Here is a 25,738-nt window from a genome sequence, read left to right as displayed (position 1 = left end):
TAGGCTCAGGGAATATAATATATACCTGTTTATATGGGATATGTGTTAATTCCTCTATTATCTACATATATTTCATGTTCATTCCCCACCTAACAGGCTCAGGGAATATAATATACACCTGTTTACATGGGATATGTGTTCATTCTCCTATTCTCTACATATATTCCATGTTCATTCCCCACCTATCAGGCTCAGGGAATATAATATACACCTGTTTATATGGGATATGTGTTCATTCCCCTATTATCTACATATATTTCATTTTCACTCCCCACCTATTAGGCTCAGGGAATATAATATACACCTGTTTATATGGGATATGTGTTCATTCTCCTATGCTCTACATATATTTCATGTTCATTCCTCACCTAGCAGGCTCAGGGAATATAAAATACACCTGTTTATATGGGATATGTGTTCATTCTCCTATTCTCTACATATATTTCAGGTTCATTCCTCACCTATCAGGCTCAAGGAATATAATATACACCTGTTTATATGGGATGTGTGTTCATTCCCCTATTATCTACATATATTTCATGTTCATTCCCCACCTAACAGGCTCAGGGAATATAATATACACCTGTTTATATGGGATATGTGTTTATTCTCCTATTCTCTACATATATTTCATGTTCATTCCTCACCTATCAGATTCAGGGAATATAATATACACCTGTTTATATGGGATATGTGTTCATTCCTCTATTATCTACATATATTTCATCTTCATTCCCCACCTATCAGGATCAGGGAATATAATATACACCTGTTTATATGGGATATGTGTTCACTCCTCTATTATTTACATATATTTCATCTTCATTCCCCACCTATTAGGATCAGGGAATATAATATACACCTGTTTATATGGGATATGTGTTCATTCTCCTATTCTCTACAAATATTTCATGTTCATTCCTCACCTATCAGGCTCAGGGAATATAATATACACCTGCTTATATGGGATATGTGTTCATTCCTCTATTATCTACATATATTTCATGTTCATTCCTCACCTATCAGGATCAGGGAATATAATATGCACCTGTTTATATGGGATATGTGTTCATTCTTCTATTCTCTACATATATTTCATGTTAATTCCCCACCTATCAGGCTCAGGGAATATAATATACACCTGTTTATATGGGATATGTTTTCATTCCCCTATTATTTACATATATTTCATGTTCATTCCTCACCTATCAGGCTCAGGGAATATCATATACACCTGTTTATATGGGATATGTGTTCATTCCTCTATTATCTACATATATTCCATGTTCATTCCCCACCTATTAGGATCAGGGAATATAATATACACCTGTTTATATGGGATATGTGTTCATTCTCCTATTCTCTACATATATTTCATGTTCATTCCCCACCTATCAGGCTCAGAGAATATAATATACACCTGTTTATATGGGATATGTGTTCATTCTCCTATTCTCTACATAAATTCCATGTTCATTCCCCACCTATCAGGCTCAGGGAATATAATATACACCTGTTTATATGGGATATGTGTTCATTCTCCTATTTTCTACATATATTTCATGTTCATTCCCCACCTATCAGGCACAGGGAATATAATATACTCCTGTTTATATGGGATATGTGTTCATTCATCTATTATCTACATATATTCCATGTTCATTCCCCACCTATCAGGCTCAGGGAATATAATATACACCTGTTTATATGATATATGTGTTCATTCTCCTATTCTCTACATATATTTCATGTTCATTCCCCACCTATCAGGCTCAGGGAATATACTATACACCTGTTTATATGGGATATGTGTTCATTCCCCTATTATCTAAATATATTTCATGTTCATTCCCCACCTATTAGGCTCAGGGAATATAATATACAACCGGTTTATATGGGATATGTGTTCATTCTCCTATTCTCTACATATATTTCATGTTCATTCCTCACCTATCAGGCTCAGGGAATATAATATACACCTGTTTATATGGGATATGTGTTTATTCCTCTATTATCTACATATATTCCATGTTCATTCCCCACCTATTAGGATCAGGGAATATAATATACACCTGTTTATATGGGATTTGTGTTCATTCTCCTATTCTCTACATATATTTCATGTTCATTCCCCACCTATCAGGCTCAGGGAATATAATATACACCTGTTTATATGGGATATGTGTTCATTCTCCTATTCTCTACATATATTTCATGTTAATTCCCCACCTATCAGGCTCAGGGAATATAATATACACCTGTTTATATGGGATATGTTTTCATTCCCCTATTATCTACATATATTTCATGTTCATTCCTCACCTATCAGGCTCAGGGAATATCATATACACCTGTTTATATGGGATATGTGTTCATTCCTCTATTATCTACATATATTCCATGTTCATTCCCCACCTATTAGGATCAGGGAATATAATATACACCTGTTTATATGGGATATGTGTTCATTCTCCTATTCTCTACATATATTTCATGTTCATTCCCCACCTATCAGGCTCAGAGAATATAATATACACCTGTTTATATGGGATATGTGTTCATTCTCCTATTCTCTACATAAATTCCATGTTCATTCCCCACCTATCAGGCTCAGGGAATATAATATACACCTGTTTATATGGGATATGTGTTCATTCTCCTATTTTCTACATATATTTCATGTTCATTCCCCACCTATCAGGCACAGGGAATATAATATACTCCTGTTTATATGGGATATGTGTTCATTCATCTATTATCTACATATATTCCATGTTCATTCCCCACCTATCAGGCTCAGGGAATATAATATACACCTGTTTATATGATATATGTGTTCATTCTCCTATTCTCTACATATATTTCATGTTCATTCCCCACCTATCAGGCTCAGGGAATATACTATACACCTGTTTATATGGGATATGTGTTCATTCCCCTATTATCTAAATATATTTCATGTTCATTCCCCACCTATTAGGCTCAGGGAATATAATATACAACCGGTTTATATGGGATATGTGTTCATTCTCCTATTCTCTACATATATTTCATGTTCATTCCTCACCTATCAGGCTCAGGGAATATAATATACACCTGTTTATATGGGATATGTGTTTATTCCTCTATTATCTACATATATTCCATGTTCATTCCCCACCTATTAGGATCAGGGAATATAATATACACCTGTTTATATGGGATATGTGTTTATTCCTCTATTATCTACATATATTCCATGTTCATTCCCCACCTATCAGGCTCAGGGAATATAATATACACCTGTTTATATGGGATATGTGTTTATTCCTCTATTATCTACATATATTCCATGTTCATTCCCCACCTATTAGGATCAGGGAATATAATATACACCTGTTTATATGGGATATGTGTTCATTCTCCTATTCTCTACATATATTTCATGTTCATTCCCCACCTATCAGTCTCAGGGAATATAGTATACACCTGTTTATATGGGATATGTGTTCATTCCTCTATTATCTACATATATTCCATGTTCATTCCCCACCTATCAGGCTCAGGGAATATAATATACACCTGTTTATATGGGATATGTGTTCATTCTCCTATTATCTACATATATTTCATCTTCATTCCCCACCTATTAGGCTCAGGGAATATAATATACACCTGTTTATATGGGATATGTGTTCATTCCTCTATTCTCTACATATATTTCATGTTCATTCCCCACCTATCAGGCTCAGGGAATATAATATACACCTGTTTATATGGGATATGTGTTCATTCTCCTATTATCTACATATATTCCATGTTCATTCCCCACCTATCAGGCCCAGGAAATATAATATACACCTGCTTATATGGGATATGTGTTCATTCCTCTATTATATACATATATTTCATGTTCATTCCTCACCTATCAGGCTCAGGGAATATAATATGCACCTGTTTATATGGGATATGTGTTCATTCTCCTATTCTCTACACATATTTCATGTTCATTCCCCACCTATCAGGATCAGGGAATATAATATGCACCTGTTTATATGGGATATGTGTTCATTCTCCTATTCTCTACACATATTTCATGTTCATTCCCCACCTATCAGGCTCAGGGAATATAATATACACCTGTTTATATGGGATATGTGTTCATTCCTCTATTATCTAATATATAAAGCTGAATGTGTGTGTGTGTGTGTGTGTGTGTGTGTGTGTGTGTGTGTGTGTGTGTGTGTGTGTGTGTGTGTGTGTGTGTGTGTGTGTGTGTGTGTGTGTGTGTGTGTGTGTGTGTGTATGTGTGTGTGTATGTCCGGGATTGGCATCTGCACCGTCGCAGCTACAGCCACAAAATTTTGCACAGTCACACGTCTGGACCCCAAGAGCATCATAGCCTATGTTGTGAGGTGAAATTTTAACCCCTCGCTTTCCAATTCACCAAACAATTTTGCCCCTATCTACATAATGGGGAAAAAGTGAAAGGAAAAGTGTTGGAGGCGTCGCAGCTACAGCCACAAAATTTTGCACAGTCACACGTCTGGACCCCGAGAGCATCATAGCCTATGTTGTGAGGTGAAATTTTAACCCCTCGCTTTCCAATTCACCAAACAATTTTGCCCCTATCTACATAATGGGGAAAAAGTGAAAGGAAAAGTGTTGGAGGCGTCGCAGCTACAGCCACAAAATTTTGCACAGTCACACGTCTGGACCCCGAGAGCGTCATAGGCTATGTTGTGAGGTGAGATTTTAACCCTGCGCTTTCAAATTCACCAAACAATTTTGCCCCTATCTACATAATGGGGAAAAGTGAAAGGAAAAGTGTTGGAGGCAAATTGACAGCTGCCAGATGTGAACAAGAGCGATGGCGCCAAAGAGTATATACCGTAGAGTTGCTAAGGTGGGACCCCGACATGGGATACTCACCACAGACGGGGATATGAACACACACACAAAATGGGCCACACACTACCACGTGCTTGACACATATACCACCCTCAGCACACATTTCACCACACATACACCAACCTCGCCACATAAAAGTCGAAACACAAAAGTCGCCACTCAAAACTAGCCACGCGCAAAACTCGCCACATGCAAAAACTAGGCTCACGCAAAACTCGCCACAAGTGCAAAACTCACCTCATGGAAAACTCGCCACACGCAAAACTTGCACATGCGGAAAAATTGCCACATGCACAAAAGTTGCAACACATGCAAAAGTTGCCTCACACAAAACTTGCACATACTCAAAAGGCACCACACATAAAACTCGCCATGCGCAAAACTCGCCATGTGCAAAAGTTGCTTGCACACAACTTGGTACACTAACCTGTCACATGCAACTCAACACACAAAAAGTTGCTACACGCATGTTGCCACACAAAACTCATCTCACAAAAGCCGCTACATGCATGTCGCCACACGCAACTCAACACACACAACTTGACAAACAAAACTCGCCCTAAAACACACAAAAGTCTGGTATTATCCTTCAAAAATAAAAATCTGATTAATAAGCAGACAAACTACAAGAGCAACAAATGTACCATATAGGAAATACGGCAGCTGTCAGTCACATGACCTGTCTATTATGTGTATGTGTGAGCTAATATATACTGCCAGGGGGGAGGGCTTCCTGTTGGCTGGGGATTTATCAGGCTCCCAATTTAGCTTACAAATACTGAGGTAAAAATACTGAGCAAATAACGTGTGAACGAGGTGTAATACAGGAGGAGATGACACACAGGTATATACTATATACAGGAGGAGATGACATACAGGTATAAACTATATACAGGAGGAGATGACACACAGGTATATACTATATACAGGAGCAGATGACCTACAAGTATGTACTATATAAAGGAGGAGATGACATACAGGTATATGCTATATATAGAAGATGACATACCAGATATATACTATATACAGGAGATGACATACAGATATATACTATATATAGAAGGAGATGACATACAGGTATATACTATATATAGATGACATACAGGTATATACTATATACAGGGGAGATGACACACAGCAGGTATATACTATATACAGGGGAGATGACATACAGGTATATACTATATACAGGAGATGACATACAGGTGTATACTATATATAAGGGAGATGCAAACATGTATATACTGAGGTGAAAATGAGAGGTGTGAGGTGAAAATGAGAGGTGTGAGGTGAAAATGAAAAGGTGTGAGTGCAAAATGAGAGGAGTGAGGGAAAATAGTGGAGTGATCGGAAAATGACAGATGTGAGGTCGAAATGACAAGTGTTAGGGGGGAATGAGATGAGTGAGGGGGAAAATGAGAGGAGTGAGGGGGAAAATGAGAGGAGTGAGGGGGAAAATGAGAGGTGTGAGGTGCTATAACTAACCACAGATATTTACTATGCCCAGGCAACGCCGGGCTCTTCAGCTAGTATATATATATTTCATCTTCATTCCCCACCTATCAGGCTCAGGGAATATAATATATACCTGTTTTTAGGTATCTATGTTGATTTCCTAATTTTCTACATATAATTCATGTTCAGTTATTTCCAAGATGCATAAGAAATCTATAACATCTCTCCATCTCTTTGGACCTAAAAGTTATTATGCTCATTCTTTATATTTATTCCTTTTCTTCATTCTTTTTAGTATGTCCCTGCAAAAACGCGGTTTTTTTTTGCCGTCAAGCGTAAGCATGCGTTTGCGGACAAGGCACTGCGGACACAACCGCAAACGTGATATCGGCGTTGTTGTACGTTGGGACAGTGCCGGTCATCTGCAGCACTAGAGAGCACAGATGGGCTGAGCTTGGGACTGCACAGAAGCAATGGGAGCAGCTGGGGGAAGGTCTGAATGTCGGACAGGAAGCGGAAATCAGGATGAGGGGACAGAAGGGAACGGAATCTGTCAGCTCCCTGCAACAGGGACGGAGCAGCTGCCATCCCAGCCTGACGCGGGCAGCGGACCACACCAGGGGATATCTAGGGCATGGTAGGTGCTGGCAGATCTGGTGGACAAGATCTCGGGACAGGCAGCCACTTGTTTTCTTGTAGTGTATGACCTTACATTCAGGTTAGAGATAATGCTGTGTAATCAGCCCTTTCTCCACCATGGTTACACCTCTCTGGGGACAGGGCAGCTGATTAGATAAAGTTAACCCTTGGTAGGTAGTGCAGGATGTGTGGCCATTGTGTACAGGATGCCCCTTTCCCGGATTCTCAGGAGCCTTACATGAGAACATCATCCACTAATGGACACACTGCACGCTCACCGGCACCGCGCACCTCACGCTCATAAGTTTAGATATAGAAATACGTTTTTGGATTTGTAATATTTTATCTTTCTCTTCCATCTGTACATGTAGCATTCATTGGGATGAGGAGAAGCAAGATGTGACATCGTATCTAAAGCAATGCTAGACACAGGAGTGACGCTCTACACGATAGGGTACGTTCACATTTGCGGTTTGTGCCGCAGCGTCGCCGCCGCAACAAAACGCATGCGTCGTGCGGCCCTATCTTTAACATTGGCGCCGCATGGGGCCGCATGTGCATGCGTTGTGTTGCGTTTTACGCCGCATGCGGCGTTAGGGCGCACCTGTCTGGGCGCGGCAAACGCAACATGTTGGATTTTTTGTGCGGCGCCGACCTTTTAAAAAACGCATGCGTCGTGCGGCCCTATCTTTAACATAGGCGCCGCATGGGGCCGCATGTGCATGCGTTTTGCTGCGTTTTGTTTGCATTGTGCGTTGCGGCGACGACGCTGCGGCGCACAACGCAAATGTGAACTTAGACATAGACGGCATCTTTTGCAGATTGATTGACCACTCTATACGGAGTCACCCCGTCCTGCGCAGTAATGGCATCAGGCTGCAGCGAGCTAGAGTCCGCTATCGAGATTTTGGTCCGTAAATATTATGACTACGCCAAGAAGAAAGGAAAACATGACAAGATGAACAAAAAGGAGTTTCGTGAGATGGTGAAGCAGGAGCTGCCGCATGTCCTGACTGTGAGTACTATGCATATACTATGGTAATATTGCCCCCTATGTACAAGAATACAACTACTATAATACTGCTCCTATGTACAAGAGTATAACTACTATAATACTGCCCCCTATGTACAAGAATATAACTACTATAATACTGCCCCTATGTACAAGAATATAACTACTATAATACTGCCCTCTATGTACAGGAATATAACTACTATAATACTGCCCTCTATGTACAGGAATATAACTACTATAATACTGCCCTCTATGTACAAGAATATTACTACTATAACGCTGCTCCCTATGTGCAAGAATATAACTACTATAATACTGCCCCCTATGTACAGGAATGTAACTACTATAATACTGCCTCCTATGTACAGGAATATAACTACTATAATACTGCCCTCTATGTACAGGAATATAACTACTATAATACTGCCCTCTATGTACAAGAATATTACTACTATAACGCTGCTCCCTATGTGCAAGAATATAACTACTATAATACTGCCCCCTATGTACAGGAATATAACTACTATAATACTGCCTCCTATGTACAAGAATACAACTACTATAATACTGATCCTATGTACAAGAATATAACTACTATAATACTGCCCCCTATGTACAAGAATATAACTACTATAATACTGCCCCCTATGTACAAGAATATAACTACTATAATACTGCCCCTATGTACAAGAATATTACTACTATAACGCTGCTCCCTATGTACAAGAATATATCTACTATAATACTGCTCCTATGTACAAGAATATAACTACTATAATACTGCTCCTATGTACAAGAATATAACTACTGTAATACTTCCCCTATGTACAAGAATATAACTACTATAATACTGCTCCTATATACAAGAATATTACTACTATAATACTGCTCCTATGTACTAGAATATATCTACTGTAATACTTCCCCTATGTACAAGAATATAACTACTATAATACTGCTCCTATATACAAGAATATTACTACTATATCGCTGCTCCCTATGTACAAGAATATAATTACTATACTACTTCCCCTATGTACAAGCATATATCTACTATAATACTTTCCCTATGTACAAGGATATTACTACTATAACGCTGCTCCCTATGTACAAGAATATAACTGCTATATTACTGCCCTCTATGTACAAGAATATAACTACTATAACACTGCTCCTATGTACAAGAATATAACTACTACTTGATGGTGGCCCGATTCTAACGCAACGGGTATTCTAGAATATGCATGTCCACGTAGTATATTGCCCAGCTACAAAGTATATTGCCCAGTGACGTAGTATATTGCCCAGTCACGTAGTATATTGCCCAGCCACGTAGTATATTGCCCAGCCACGTAGTATATTGCCCAGCCACGTAGTATATTGCCCAGCCACGTAGTATATTGCCCAGCCACGTAGTATATTGCCCAGCCACGTAGTATATTGCCCAGCCACGTAGTATATTGCCCAGCCACGTAGTATATTGCCCAGTCACGTAGTATATTGCCCAGCTACAAAGTATATTGCCCAGTGACGTAGTATATTGCCCAGTCACGTAGTATATTGCCCAGCCACGTAGTATATTGCCCAGCCACGTAGTATATTGCCCAGCCACGTAGTATATTGCCCAGCCACGTAGTATATTGCCCAGCCACGTATGCAACAGGTTAAAAAAGACTTAAAATAAAAAATAAACATATACTCACCTTCCGAGGGCCCCTTGTAGTCCTGGTGCCTGTGTGCAGTACACGCGGCAGTTTCCGCTTTTAGGGTTGGTATGAGCGCAGGACCTGTGATGACGTCGTGGTCACATGACTGTGACGTCATGGCAGGTCCTTCTCGCATACCATCCTTGGCACCGGAGCCTGCCGATTGCACTCCCGAGAACAGGGCGCGACATCGGAGGGTGAGAATAACGTTTTTTTTTTTAATTATTATTATTTGTAACATTAGATTTTTTTTACTATTGATGCTGCATACGCGTATAATAGTAAAAATAGGAAAATAATATAATAGCTGCGTTAATGGAGTGCGTCACACCGCGGTCCATTAATGCTGGCATTAACCCTGTGTGAGGGCTGACTGGAGGGGAGTATGGAGCTGGCAGGGCACTGACTGCGGGGAGGAAGGAGCGGCCATTTTGCCGGCGGACTGTGCCCGTCGCTGATTGGTCGTGGCAAAACGCCCACGACCATTGCCACGACCAATCAGCAACTTGGATTTCCATGACAGACAGAGGCCGCGACCAATGAATATCCGTGACAGACAGACAGATGGACAGACAGAAAGACGGAAGTGACCCTTAGACAATTATATAGTAGATAATACTGCCCTCTATGTACAAGAATATAACTACTATAATACTGCCCTCTATATACAAGAATATAACTACTATAATACTGCCCTCTATGTACAAGAATATAACTACTATAATACTTCCCCTATGTACAAGAATATAACTACTATAATACTGCCCCCTATGTACAAGAATATTACTACTATAATGCTGCTCCCTATGCACAAGAACATAACTACTATAATACTTCCCCTATGTACTAGAATATAACTACTATAATACTGCCTCCTATGTACAAGGATATTACTACTATAACGCTGCTCCCTATGTACAAGAATATAACTATAATATTGCCCCTATGTACAAGAATATTACTACTATAACGCTGTTCCCTATGTACATGAATATAACTACTATAATTCTGCCCTCTATATACAAGAATATATCTACTATAATACTGCCCCCTATCTACAAAACTATTACTACTGTAAAGCTGCTCCCTATGTACAAGAATATAACTACTATAATACTGCCCTCTATGTACAAGAATATAACTGCTACTAGATGGTGGCCCGATTCTAACGCATCGGGTATTGAGGAATATGTATGTATATAGCAGCCACATAGTATATAGCACAGGCCACAACATATTCTTGAATACCCGATGCGTTATTACAGGCCACACAATATATAACAGTGGCCACGCAGTATATATCACATCCCAAGCAGTATATAACATTGCCCACATAGTATATAACACTGGCCACGTACTATATAGCAGCCATGCGGTATACGATGAAGCCCACACAGTATATAATACAGCCCACGTAGTACATAGCAGCCATGTAGTATACAACGCAGCCCATACAGTATATAACACTGCCCATGTATTATATAGCAGCCATGTAGTATATAACGCAGCCCACGCAGTATATAACATTGCCCACATAGTATATAACACTGCCCACATAGTATATAGCAGCCATGTAGTATATAACGCAGCCCACGCAGTATATAATATTGCCCACATAGTATATAACACTGCCCACGTAGTACATAGCAGCCATGTAGTATATAACGCAGCCCACACAGTATATAACACTGCCCATGTATTATATAGCAGCCATGTAGTATATAACGCTGCCCACGCAGTATATAACATTGCCCACATAGTATATAGCAGCCATGTAGTATATAACGCAGCCCACGCAGTATATAATATTGCCCACATAGTATATAACACTGCCCACGTAGTACATAGCAGCCATGTAGTATATAACGCAGCCCACGCAGTATGTAACACAGCCCACGTAGTATATAGCAATGTGGGCACGACACATGCGTGGTTAAAAAAAGACTTAAAATAAAAAATAAACATATACTCACCTTCCGAAGGCCCCGTGAAGTCCTGGCGCCGGTGTGCGGTGCACGCGGCAGCTTCCGGTCCCAGGGTTGGTATGATCGCAGGACCTGTGATGACGTCGCGGTCACATGACCGTGACGTCATGGCAGGTCCTTTCCGCATAGCATCCTTGGCACCGAAACCTGCCACTTGCACTGCCGAGGACAGCGCGCACGTCGGAGGGTGAAAATAACCTTTTTTTTTTTTTTTTTCTTATTATTATTATTTGTAACATTACATCTTTTTACTATTAATGCTGCATACACAGCATCAATAGTTAAAAGTTGGTCTCACAGGGTTAATAGCTGCGTAACCAGAGTGCGTTACACCGCGGTCCATTAACGCTGCCATTAACCCTGTGTGAGGGCTGACTGGAGGGGAGTATGGAGCGGGCACTGACTGCGGGGAGGAAGGAGTGGCCATTTTGCCGCCGGACTGTGCCCGTCGCTGATTGGTTGTGGCAAAACGCACACGACCAATCAGCGACTTGGATTTCCATGACAGACAGAGGCCGCGACCAATGAATATCCGTGACAGACAGACAGAAGGACAGACGGAAGTGACCCTTAGACAATTATATAGTAGATCATACTGTCCCCTATGTACAAGAATATAACTACTATAATACTGCCTCCTATGTACAGGAATATAACTACTATAATACTGCCCTCTATGTACAAGAATATAACTACTATAATACTGTCCTCTATGTACAAGAATCTACTATATAATTGTCTAAGGGTCACTTCCGTCTGTCCTTCTGTCTGGCTCGGATATTCATTTGTCGCGGCCTCTGTCTGTCATGGAAATGCAAGTCGCTGATTGGTCTCGCCAGCTGCCTGTCATGGCTGCCACGACCAATCAGCGACGGCCACAGTCCGATTAGTCCCTCCCTACTCCCCTGCAGTCATTGCCAGGCGCCCGCTCCATACTCCCCGCAGTCAGCGCCCGCTCCATACTCCCCTCCAGTCACCGCTCACACAGGGTTAATGCCAGCGGTAACAGACCGCGTTATGCCGCGGGTAACTCACTCCGTTACCGCCGCTATTAACCCTGTGTGACCAAGTTTTTACTATTGATGTTGCGTATGCAGCATCAATAGTAAAAATATCTAATGTTACAAATAATAATAATAATAAAAAAAAAACGTTATTTTGACCCTCTGACATGCGCCCTCTCCTCGGCAGTGCAAGCGGCAGGTTCCGGTGCCAAAGATGCTATGCGAGAAGGACCTGCCATGACGTCACGGTCATGTGACCGCGACGACATCACCGGTCCTGCGCTCATACCAACCCTGGGACCGGAAGCTGCCGCGTGCACCGCACACAGGCGCCAGGGGCCCTCGGAAGGTGAGTATATGTTTATTTTTTATTTTAGTCTTTTTAACCCCTTCATGACCTTGGGATTTTTCGTTTTTCCGTGTTCGTTTTTCACTCCCCTCCTTCCCAGAGCCATAACTTTTTTATTTTTTCGTCAATTTGGCCATGTGAGGGCTTATTTTTTGCGGGACGAGTTGTACTTTTGAACGACATCATTGGTTTTAGCATGTCATGTACTAGAAAACGGGAAAAAAATTCCAAGTGCGGTGAAATAACAAAAAAAGTGCAATCCCACACTTGTTTTTTGTTTGGCTTTTTTGCTAGGTTCACTAAATGCTAAAACTGACCTGCCATTATGATTCTCCAGGTCAGTACGAGTTCGTAGACACCTAACATGTCTAGGTTATTTTTTATCTAAGTGGTGAAAAAAAATTCCAAACTTTGCTAAAAAAATAAATAAATGCTCCATTTTCCGATACTCGTAGCGTCTCCATTTTTCGTGATCTGGGGTCGGTTGAGGGCTTATTTTTTGCGTGCCGAGATGACGTTTTTAATGATAGCATTTTGGTGCAGATACGTTCTTTTGATCGCCCGTTATTGCATTTTAATGCAATGTCACGGCGACCTAAAAAACGTAATTCTAACGTTTCGAATTTTTTTCTCGCTACGCCGTTTAGCGATCAGGTTAATGCTTTTTTTTAATTGATAGATCGGGCGATTCTGAGCGCGGCGATACCAAATATGTGTAGATTTGATTTTTTTTTTATTGATTTATTTTGATTGGGGCGAAAGGGGGGTGATTTAAACTTTTCTATTTTTTTTATTTTTTTCACATTGTTTTTAACTTTTTTTTTTTTACTTTTAATAATAATAATAATAATAATAATAATAATAATCTTTATATAGCGCCAACATATTCCGCAGCGCTTTACAGTTTAACAGTTTCAAACACAACAGTCATAGGTAACAACGTTAACAATACAATAATAAAGCAAAATAAGACGACTCTGCTCGTGAGAGCTTACAATCTACAATGAGGTGGGGGAGATACAAAGCACAGGTGTGTATTTACAATGATGTATTTACAATGATGGTCCAGCCATCTTCAGGGGGTGGGGGGGGAATAGATGGAGATAGTGAATGGGCTACACACACACAAACATAAAATGACTTTGATTAGGGAACGTGATAAGCCACTCTGAACAAATGTGTTTTGAGGGAGCGCCTAAAACTATGCAAGTTGTGGATGGTCCTAATATCTTGGGGTAGAGCATTCCAGAGGATTGGCGCAGCACGGGAGAAGTCTTGGAGTCGGGAGTGGGAGGTACGGATTAGTGCAGAGGTTAGTCGAAAGTCGTTTGCAGAGCGCAGCGGTCGGCTAGGCCGATAGACAGAAATGAGGGAGGAGATGTATGGGGGTGCTGCACTGTGGAGAGCTTTGTGGGTGAGAACAAGTACTTTGAATTGTATCCTGTAATGAATGGGCAGCCAGTGTAACGACTGGCGAAGAGCTTTTGCCATGCTTCAATAGCCTCCATGGGAGGCTAGAAGCAGGCACAACTCGATCGCCTCTGCTACATAGCAGCGATCTGCTTATCGCTGCTATGTAGCAGAAATGCAGGTGTGCTGTGAGCGCCGACCACAGGGTGGCGCTCACAGCCACCGGTGATCAGTAACCATAGAGGTCTCTAGGACCTCTATGGTTACCATCCTGACGCATCGCCGACCCCGTCACATGATGTCATTTCCGGCCGGAAGCGGTTGTTAAATGCCGCTGTCTGCGTTTGACAGCGGCATTTAACTAGTTAATAGGTGCGGGCAGATCGCGATTCTGCCCGCGCCTATTACGGAGCCCTGCATCAAAGCAGGGGATCTGACCTCGGACGTACTATCCGAGGTCAGAAAGGGGTTAACCTGTTACATATGTGGCTGGGCAATATACTACGTGGACATGCATATTCTAGAATACCCCATGCGTTAGAATCGGGCCACCATATAGTATACTATAATACTGCTCCTATGTACAAGAATATAACTACTATAATGATCTTTTTATTTAAAAACTGACAACCCTATAGTACAGAAATATTACATTAAAATCACAAAACGATAAATAACAAAGGAAATAAATAGTAGTGTTACATCTCTTTACACGGTAGCATCAAAAAAACATTGACAAATGCCGATGCATTAATGTTCCTCCAGGTCATATTACCCATGTTATTCTTTATATCCTTCTTATATACGACCTTGAGACTTTCTAGGATCTTATACCTGACAGTATCACAGGACAGGACTTCCTTATTGATGAGCCAGCACCGTGCACACCTGGTATATGGTCACCACATTTATTATATACAGAGAGCTTCTGTTATACGCCCTGAGCTCTGGTTGGAAGTCTCCGTACAGCAGCTGACCATATGACTGTCTCACCAGGTGCGGTAACTTTAGGGACTCCCATACCTGCATACTAAAGGGACACTAACAGTAGATGCTCCATCGTCTACAGTATATGGGGGCACTCTTCTCTGGGACAGGATCTGTCTGAAAAATTCCTGCACTTTAGGTTCTCTCTAATGTACATTTTACCATGGAGTGCCAGCCATGCTACATCTCTCAAATGAGGGGGAACTCTGGGATCTAGTACGTTTTTTGCAGCCTGTTTGACATCTAGACTTGGGGCGCCCCTCAGTTGTACCCGGACACTGAAGTGAGAAGACAGGACATTCTTATACAACTCCTTTCTACTGAGCTGCTTGACGTCATCATACAGGATCCTCCATCTAACAACCTTATTTATTATGTGGACACCATACCAAGAAACATTATTCTTTATTCGTCCTGAGATTCTCTTGATGGGGTCCCCAAATGACCACACAGACACAAACTGCTGGATCTGGCTCTTAACCCCTTCGCGACATGCGCCGTACTAGTACTGCGCTGCCGGCACTGCATTTACTAGTACAGCGCACCGATCACCGCGGTCTCGCGCTGAGCGCCGCGGTGATCGGGTGCAGGTGTCAGCTGTATATGACAGCTGACACCCCGCAGCAATGCCCACGATCGGCGGTAGCGCCGATCGCGGGCATTTAACCCCTCTGATGCCGCTGTCAGCAGTGAGAGCAGCATAACGGGGGCTCCCTGCGCTCTCCCACCGGAGAAACGCGATGAGATCGGGTTGCTCCGGTGACCCGGAAGGAGTCCCCGGATCCAAGATGGCCGCGGGACTCCTTCCAGGTCATGAAATGACATGGCTAGCCGGCGCCTGCTGAGAGTTGCTGAGAGCAGGGGCCGGAAAGCCACCTAAGCTTGTCTGTCAGATCGTTGATCTGACAGAGTGCTATGCACACTGTCAGATCAACGATCTGATCTAATACAGTGATGTCCCACCCTGGGACAATGGTAGAAAGTTAAAAAAAAAAAAAAAATAGAATGTATAAAAAAAAATAAAAAAATCGCCAAATAAAGAAAAAAAAAACATTTCCCAGTACCGTAAATCCATTTATTTATGTAAATTAAAAAAAACAATAAAAGTACACATATTTGGTATCGCCGCGTCCGTAACGACCCGCTCTATAAAACTATCCCACTAGTTAACCCCTTCAGTGAACACCGCAAAAAAAAAAAAAAACAAGGCAAAAAACATTGCTTTATTATCATACAGGCGAACAAAAAGTGGAATAACACGCAATCAAAACGACGGATATAAATAACCATGGTACCGCTGAAAACGTCATCTTGTCCCGCAAAAAAAAAGCCGCCATACAGCATCATCAGCAGAAAAATAAAAAAGTTATAGCTCTCAGAATAAAGCGATGCAAAAACAATTATTTTTTATATAAAATAGTTTTTATTGTGTAAAAGCGCCAAAACATAAAAAATTTTTACATAAATGAGGTATCGCTGTAATCGTACTGACCTGAAGAATAAAACTGCTTTATCAATTTTACCACACGTGGAACGGTATAAACCCCCCCCCCTAAAAGAATTTCAGGAATTGCTGGTTTTTGTTCATTCCGCCTCACAAAAATCGGAATAAAAAGCGATCAAAAAATGTAATCTGCCCGAAAATGGTACCAATAAAAACGTCAACTCGTCCCGCAAAAAACAAGACCTCACATGACTCTGTGGGCCAAAATATGGATAAATTATAGCTCTCAAAATGTGGTGATGCAAAAACTATTTTTTGCAATAAAAAGCGTCATTTAGTGTGTGACGGCTGCCAACCCTAAAAATCCGCCAAAAAACGCTATAAAAGTAGATGAAACCCCCCTTCATCACCCCCTTAGTTAGGGAAAAATAATAAAATGTAAAAAAATGTATTTATTTCCATTTTCCCATTGGGGTTAGGGCTAGGGTTAGGGCTAGGGTTAGGACTAGGGTTGGGGTTAGGGTTGGGGTTAGGGTTACCATTGGGATTAGGGTTAGGGGTGTGTTTGGATTAGGGTTTCAGTTAGAATTGGGGAGTTTCCACTGTTCAGGCACATCAGGGGCTCTCCAAACGCGACATGGCGTCCGATCTCAATTCCAGCCAATTCTGCTTTGAAAAACTAAAACAGTGCTCCTTCCCTTCCGAGTTCTTTTGTGCGCCCAAACAGTGGTTCCCCCCAACATATGGGGTATCAGCGTTCTCAGGACAAGTTGGACAACAACTTTTGGGGTCCAATTTGTCCTGTTATCCTTGGGAAAATAAAAACGTGGGGGCTAAAATATCATTTTCGTGGAAAAATTTTTTATTTTTATTTTCACGGCTCTGCGTTATAAACTGTAGTGAAACACTTGTTGGTTCAAAGTTCTCACAACACATCTAGATAAGTTCCTTGGGGGGTCTAGTTTCCAATATGGGGTCACTTGTGGGGGGTTTCTACTGTTTAGGTACATCAGGGGCTCTGCAAATGCAACATGACGCCTGCAGACCAATCCATCTAAGTCTGCATTTCAAACGGTGCTCCTTCCCTTCCAAGCTCTGCCATGCACTCAAACGGTGGTTCCCCCCATATATGGGGCATCAGCTTACTCAGGACAAATTGGACAATAACTTTTGTGGTCCAATTTCTCCTGTTACCCTTGGGGAAAAAAAATTGTGGGCTAGAACATCATTTTGTGTAAAGAAAAAATGATTTTTTAATTTTCACACCGCTACATTCTAAACTTTAGTGAAACAATTGGGGGTTAAAAGTGCTCACCACACATCTAGATAAGTTCCTTAGGGGGTCTTCTTTCCAAAATGTGGTCACTTGTGGGGGGTTTCCACTGTTAAGGCACGTCAGGGGCTCTCCAAATGCGACATGGGTTCCGATCTCAATTCCAGCCAATTTTGCATTGAAAAGTCAAATGGCGCTCCTTCCCTTCTGAGCTCTGCCATGCGCTCAAACAGTGGTTTATCTCCATATATGAAGTATCAGCGTACTCAGGACAAATTGCACAACAACTTTTGGGGTCCAATTTATCCTGTTACCCTTGGGGAAAAAAAATTGGGGGCAAAAACATCATTTTTTGTGAAAATTAATATGAAATTTTTTTTACAGCTCTACATTATAAACTTCTGTGAAGCACTTGGAGGTTCAAAGTGCTCACCACACATCTAGATTAGTTCCTTAGAGGGTCTACTTTCCAAAATGGTGTCCCTTGTGGGGGTTTCCACTGTTTAGGCACGTCAGGGGCTCTCCAATCGTGACATGGGCTCCGATCTCAATTCCAGCAAATCTTGCATTGAAAAGTCAAATGGCGCTCCTTCCCTTCCGAGCTCTGCCATGTGCCCAAACAGTGGTTTACCCCCACATATGGGGTATCGGCGTACTCAGGACAAATTGTACAACGACTTTTGTGGTCCAATTTCTCCTGTTACCCTTGGTAAAATGAAACAAATTGGACCTGAAGTAAAAATTTTGTGAAAAAAAAGTTAAATGTTCAATTTTTTTAAACATTCAAAAAATTCTTGTAAAGCACCTGAAGGGTTAATAAACTTTTTGAATGTGGTTTTGAGTACCTTGAGGGGTGCAGTTTTTAGAATGGTGTCACTTTTGGGCATTTTCTGTCATATAGACCCCTCAAAATCACTTCAAGTGTGAGGTGGTCCGTAAAAAAAATTGTTTTGCAAATTTTGTTGCAAAAATGAGAAATCGCTGGTCAACTCTTAACCCTTATAACTCCCTAACAAAAAAAAATTATGTTTCCATAATTGTGCTGATGTAAAGCAGACATGTGGGAAATGTTGTTTATTAACTATATTATGTGATATAACTCTCTAATTTAAGGGCATAAAAACTAAAAGTTTGAAAATTGCTAAATTTTCATAATTTCCGACAAATTTTTGTTTTTTTTTCACAAATAAATGCAAGTCATATCGAAGAAGTTTTACCACTATCATGAAGTACAATATGTCACGAGAAAACAATGTCAGAATCACCAGCATCCATTGAAGCTTTTGAGAGTTATAACCTCATAAAGTGACAGTGGTCAGAATTGTAAAAATTGGCCCTGTCACTTAGGTGAAAACAGGCTTTGGGGTGAAGGGGTTAAACAAGGCAATGGCATCTTCTCTGAATTCTTACAAAACAAAAAATTCTTCATAAGAAACAAAAGATTAACCCCTTAGTGACAGAGCCAATTTGGTACTTAATGACCGAGCCAATTTTTACAATTCTGACCACTGTTATAACTCTGGAACGCTTTAACGGATCTCGCTGATTCTGAGATTGTTTTTTTCATTACATATTGTACTTCATGTTAGTGGTAACATTTCTTTGATATTACTTGTGATTATTTATGAAAAAAACGGAAATATGGCCAAAATTTTAAAACTTTTGCAATTTTCAAATTTTGAACTTTTATGCCCTTAAATCAGACAGATACGTCACACAAAATAGTTAATAAATAACATTTCCCACATGTCTACTTTACATCAGCACAATTTTGGAAACAAAAATTTTTTTTGTTAGGAAGTTATAAGGGTTAAAAGTAGTGTTGAGCGATACCTTCCGATATTCGGAGGTATTGGATTGGATCGGCCGATATTGACAAAATATCGGATATCGCCGATGCTGATACCCGATCCCAATACAAGTCAATGGGACAAAAATATCGGAATTACAATAAACCCTTTCTTTCCTTGTGGTTAATTCCACATGAAGGAAAACAACTAAGAATAACGTAGAATGTATTGGGGGAGGTGGAGGAGACATTAAAGGCATCAAGGTTTAGCCAGGGTCGGACTGGGGTGTCTGGGGCCCACCAGAGGAATGGACTCTAGGGGCCCACCCTACAGCTATATGCAAATATCTGTCATTATAGTGGAGCATCGGCTGTAAAACACCGGCGGCTGCTGCACATCTGCTGTGTGCCCCAATAACTGGGATGTATAATTTCGGTAGTTTACATTAATGGGGTTCTTGGTTAAAACAAGTTATCACCGCCATGGGCTCCACAGCATAGGTGATCGCTTAGATCCGACCATTAGAAACTGCACCGATCGGAAGAATGGGGAACTTTTATCACTGACAGGACACTTTTATCACTATTTTAAAATGCAGCGGCAGGTGGGATGTCTGACCGCAGCTCAGAGCAAATTCCCCACTATTTTCCTCGACTTCTATACTATGTCAGATGAAGAAAAAAAAAGACATAGTGCCACCCTGCTCAGCAGCAGGACCCTTTTGTTCTCCCCATGGAAGACAGTAAGATCAAAAGTAAATTACAGCAGTAATAATGTCCCTGATTGGCCCCTACAGCAATTATGTCCCCATTTGCCACCATAAACCAATAATGTATGTTCCTCATCCTGACCTCAATACAGTAATAATGTCACCGCTTTATTTAATAAGGTGCCAGATCCTTGGTCCCTTTATTTAATGTCTCCATCTTGGACCCCAATGTCCACCTTAATAAGGTCCCTATCCTGGGCCCCTTCCAGTAATAATGTCCTCATCCTGGGCCCCTTTATTTAATATACCATCCCTGGGCCCCTATGTCCGTCCCTATGGCCACTACCTTGCCCAACTACAGAGGAGGGATTTTTCTCACCTTCTTGCACTCCCCGGTATCCTCTTTTGGCTTCATATTCGGCGTGGTCGTTACAATGGCTGCTGACTGCATCTGTGACAGGGCGCTCTGCTCTGTGATAGGCCGCGCGCTGACGTCACATAGCAGTAACATTGAAAGGCCGCCGGCCTATCTAAGGCTGCAGGAGTCATTTAACAAGACTGCCATGTGACTTCAACACATGGCCTGTCACAGAGCAGAGCGCCCTGTCACAGCTGCAGCCGGTATTCATCTTGATGTGCGTTGTCGCCAGGGTCGGCTCCAGGTTTTCATGGGCCCCTTTAACACATGCCACGATTCCTGATGCACAGATAAAAAAAAAAAAGATATAGTACAAAATATAGGCACCACACAGTGCGCCATACAGTATTACGGTCACCTCATAGTCCTCCATACAGCATTATGGTCAACCACATAGTCTTCCATACAGTATTATTGGCACCTCATAGTCCGCCATACAGCATTATGGGCAACCACATAGTCCTCCATACAGTATTATTGGCCCCATATAATGCTCCTCCATACAGTATTATTGGCCCCATATAATGCTCCTCCATACAGTATTATTGGCCCCATATAATGCTTCTCCATACAGTATTATGGGCACCTCATAGTCCTCCATATAGCATTATGGGCCCCATGTAATGCTCCTCCATACAGCACATCATGTGCCCCCTGCTCCTACATACAGTATTGTGGGCCCTGTGCTTCTCCACACAGTATTTTCCCCCCAGCTCCTCCACACAGTATTATACCCCGCACAGTATTATGCCCCGCACAGTATTCTCCCCCAGCTCCTCCACACAGTATTATGCCTTTGCACAGTATTCCCCCCCCCCCGCTCCTCCACACAGTATTATGCCCCTGCACAGAATTCCCCCCCAGCTCCTCCACACAGTATTATGCCCCGCACAGTATTCCTCCCCCAGCTCCTCCACACAGTATTATGCCTTTGCACAGTATTCCCCCCCCCCAGCTCCTCCACACAGTATTATGCCCCGCACAGTATTCCTCCCCCAGCTCCTCCACACAGTGGTATGCCTTTGCACAGTATTCCACCCCCCCATCTCCTCCACACAGTATTATGCCCTGGGCCCCACACAGTATTCCCCCCCCAGCTCCTCCACACAGTATTGGGCCCCGCACGGTATTCCGCGCCCCCCCCAGCTCCTCCACACAGTATTGGGCCCCACACAGTATCCCCCCCCCCCCCAGCTCCTCCACACAGTATTATGCCCCGGGCCCCGCACAGTATTCCCCCCCCCCCCAGCTCCTCCACACATTATTATGCCCCGGGCCCTGCACAGTATTTCCCCCCCCCCAGCTCCTCCACATAGTATTATGCCCCGGGCCCCGCACAATATTCCCCCCCCCCCCAGCTCCTCCACACTGTATTATGCCCCGGGCCCCGCACAGTATTTCCTCCCCCCCCCAGCTCCTCCACATAGTATTATGCCCCGGGCCCCACACAGTATTTCCCCCCCTCCCCAGCTCCTCCACACAGTATTGGGCCCCGCACAGTATTCCCCCCCCCCAGCTCCTCCACACAGTATTCCCCCCTCCCCAGCTCCTCCACACAGTATTCCCCCCCCAGCTCCTCCACACAGTATTATGCCCCGGGCCCCGCACAGTATTTCCCCCCCCCCCAGCTCCTCCACACTGTATTATGCCCCGGGCCCCACACAGTATTTCCCCCCCTCCCCAGCTCCTCCACACAGTATTGGGCCCCGCACAGTATTCCCCCCCCCCAGCTCCTCCACACAGTATTGGGCCCCGCACAGTATCCCCCCCCCCCCCAGCTCCTCCACACAGTATTGGGCCCCGCACAGTATTCCCCCCCCAGCTCCTCCACACAGTATTGGGCCCCGCACGGTATTCCGCGCCCCCCCCAGCTCCTCCACACAGTATTGGGCCCCACACAGTATCCCCCCCCCAGCTCCTCCACACAGTATTATGCCCCGGGCCCCGCACAGTATTCCCCCCCCCCCCCAGCTCCTCCACACATTATTATGCCCCGGGCCCCGCACAGTATTTCCCCCCCCCCCCCAGCTCCTCCACATAGTATTATGCCCCGGGCCCCGCACAATATTCCCCCCCCCCCCAGCTCCTCCACACTGTATTATGCCCCGGGCCCCGCACAGTATTTCCTCCCCCCCCCAGCTCCTCCACATAGTATTATGCCCCGGGCCCCACACAGTATTTCCCCCCCTCCCCAGCTCCTCCACACAGTATTGGGCCCCACACAGTATGAACCCCCCCCCCCCAGCTCCTCCACACAGTATTATGCTCCGGGCCCCGCACAGTATTCCCCCCCCCCAGCTCCTCCACACAGTATAATGCCCCGGGCCCCACACAGTATTTCCCCCCCTCCCCAGCTCCTCCACACAGTATTGGGCCCCGCACAGTATTCCCCCCCCCCAGCTCCCCCACACAGTATTGGGCCCCACACAGTATTCCCCCCCCCCAGCTCCTCCACATAGTATTGGGCCCGCACAGTATTCCCCCCCAGCTCCTCCTCCACACAGTATTGGGCCCCGCACAGTATTCCCCCCCCAGCTCCTCCACACAGTATTGGGCCCCGCACAGTATTCCCCCCCCCACAGCTCCTCCACACAGTATTGGGCCCCGCACAGTATTCCCCCCCCCCAGCTCCTCCACACAGTATTGGGCCCCGCACAGTATTTCCCACCCCCCCCACAGCTCCTCCACACAGTATTGGGCCCCGCACAGTATTCCCCCCCCCCAGCTCCTCCGCACAGTATTGGGCCCCGCACAGTATTCCCCCCCGCCCCCCCAGCTCCTCCGCACAGTATTGGGCCCCGCACAGTATTTCCCCCCCAGCTCCTCCACACAGTATTGGGCCCCGCACAGTATTCCCCCCCCCAGCTCCTCCACACAGTATTGGGCCCCACACAGTATTCCCCCCCCCAGCTCCTCCACATAGTATTGGGCCCGCACAGTATTCCCCCCCAGCTCCTCCACACAGTATTGGGCCCCGCAAAGTATTTCCCCCCCCCCCCCAGCTCCTCCACACAGGATTGGGCCCCGCACAGTATTCCCCCCCCCCCCCAGCTCCTCCACATATTATTGGGCCCCGCACAGTATTCCCCCCCCAGCTCCTCCACACAGTATTGGGCCCCGCACAGTATTCCCCCCCCCCCCTCCCCAGCTCCTCCACACAGTATTGGGCCCCACACAGTATTCCCCCCCCCCCCCAGCTCCTCCACACAGTATTATGCCCCGGGCCCCGCACAGTATTCACCCCCCCCCCCCAGCTCCTCCACACAGTATTATGCCCCGGGCCCCGCACAGTATTCCCCCCCCCCCAGCTCCTCCACACAGTATTATGCCCTGGGCCCCGCACAGTATTTCCCCCCATCCCCCCCAGCTCCTCCACACAGCATTATGCCCCGGGCCCCACACAGTATTCCCCCCCCCCCACAGCTCCTCCACACAGTATTGGGCCCCGCACAGTATTCCCCCCCTCAGCTCCTCCACACAGTATTGGGCCCCGCACAGTATTTCCCCCCCCCCCAGCTCCTCCACACAGTATTGGGCCCCGCACAGTATTAACCCCACCCCCCAGCTCCTCCACACAGTATTGGGCCCCGCACTGTATTCCCCCCCCAGCTCCTCCACACAATATTGGGCCCCGCACAGTATTCCCCCCCAGCTCCTCCACAGAGTATTGGGCCCCGCAAAGTATTTCCCCCCCCCCAGCTCCTCCACACAGGATTGGGCCCCGCACAGTATTCCCCCCCAGCTCCTCCACACAGGATTGGGCCCCGCACAGTATTCCCCCCCCCAGCTCCTCCACACAGGATTGGGCCCCGCACAGTATTCCCCCCCCAGCTCCTCCACACAGTATTGGGCCCCGCACAGTATTCCCCCCCCCCCCAGCTCCTCCACACAGTATTCCCCCCTCCCCAGCTCCTCCACACAGTATTCCCCCCCCAGCTCCTCCACACAGTATTCCCCCCCCAGCTCCTCCACACAGTATTATGCCCCGGGCCCCGCACAGTATTTCCCCCCCCCAGCTCCTCCACACAGTATTATGCCCCGGGCCCCACACAGTATTTCCCCCCCTCCCCAGCTCCTCCACACAGTATTGGGCCCCGCACAGTATTCCCCCCCCCCCAGCTCCTCCACACAGTATTGGGCCCCGCACAGTATTCCCCCCCCCCAGCTCCTCCACACAGTATTGGGCCCCGCACAGTATCCCCCCCCCCCAGCTCCTCCACACAGTATTGGGCCCCGCACAGTATCCCCCCCCCCAGCTCCTCCACACAGTATTGGGCCCCGCACAGTATTCCCCCCCCCCCCAGCTCCTCCACACAGTATTGGGCCCCGCACAGTATCCCCCCCCCCCAGCTCCTCCACACAGTATTGGGCCCCGCACAGTATTCCCCCCCCCAGCTCCTCCACACAGTATTGGGCCCCGCACAGTATTTCCCCCCCCCCCCACAGCTCCTCCACACAGTATTGGGCCCCGCACAGTATTTCCCCCCCCCCCAGCTCCTCCACACAGCATTGGGCCCCGCACAGTATTCCCCCCCCCCCCCCCCACAGCTCCTCCACACAGTATTGGGCCCTGCACAGTATCCCCCCCCAGCTCCTCCACACAGTATTGGGCCCCGCACAGTATTTCCCCCCCACAGCTCCTCCACACAGTATTGGGCCCCGCA

At 44.8% G+C, this 25,738-nt stretch overlaps 1 protein-coding gene across 3 annotated transcripts in view; it reads left to right on the top strand.

Annotated features, from left to right (window-relative positions):
* Positions 1-25,738, top strand: part of LOC138680760 (protein S100-A16-like) — a 152,667-nt gene that overhangs the window by 89,472 nt on the left and 37,457 nt on the right. The window contains exons 1-3 of one of the 3 annotated variants that reach the window (XM_069768032.1): positions 6,743-6,982; positions 7,356-7,438; positions 7,806-7,999. In XM_069768032.1, the coding sequence (XP_069624133.1) occupies positions 7,850-7,999 (150 nt within the window). In that variant the 5' untranslated portion in view covers positions 6,743-6,982; positions 7,356-7,438; positions 7,806-7,849. Of the gene's footprint in view, positions 1-6,742; positions 6,983-7,355; positions 7,439-7,789; positions 8,000-25,738 lie in introns of those variants that run through there. The other 2 variants (XM_069768029.1, XM_069768034.1) reach the window with 2 other exon arrangements.

The sequence above is a fragment of the Ranitomeya imitator genome, chromosome 1, assembly GCF_032444005.1.
Source record: "Ranitomeya imitator isolate aRanImi1 chromosome 1, aRanImi1.pri, whole genome shotgun sequence".
In the NCBI taxonomy this organism is placed as follows: domain Eukaryota; kingdom Metazoa; phylum Chordata; class Amphibia; order Anura; family Dendrobatidae; genus Ranitomeya; species Ranitomeya imitator.
Note: the sequence above shows the minus strand (reverse complement) of the source record. Positions and strands in the feature narration are given on the sequence as shown.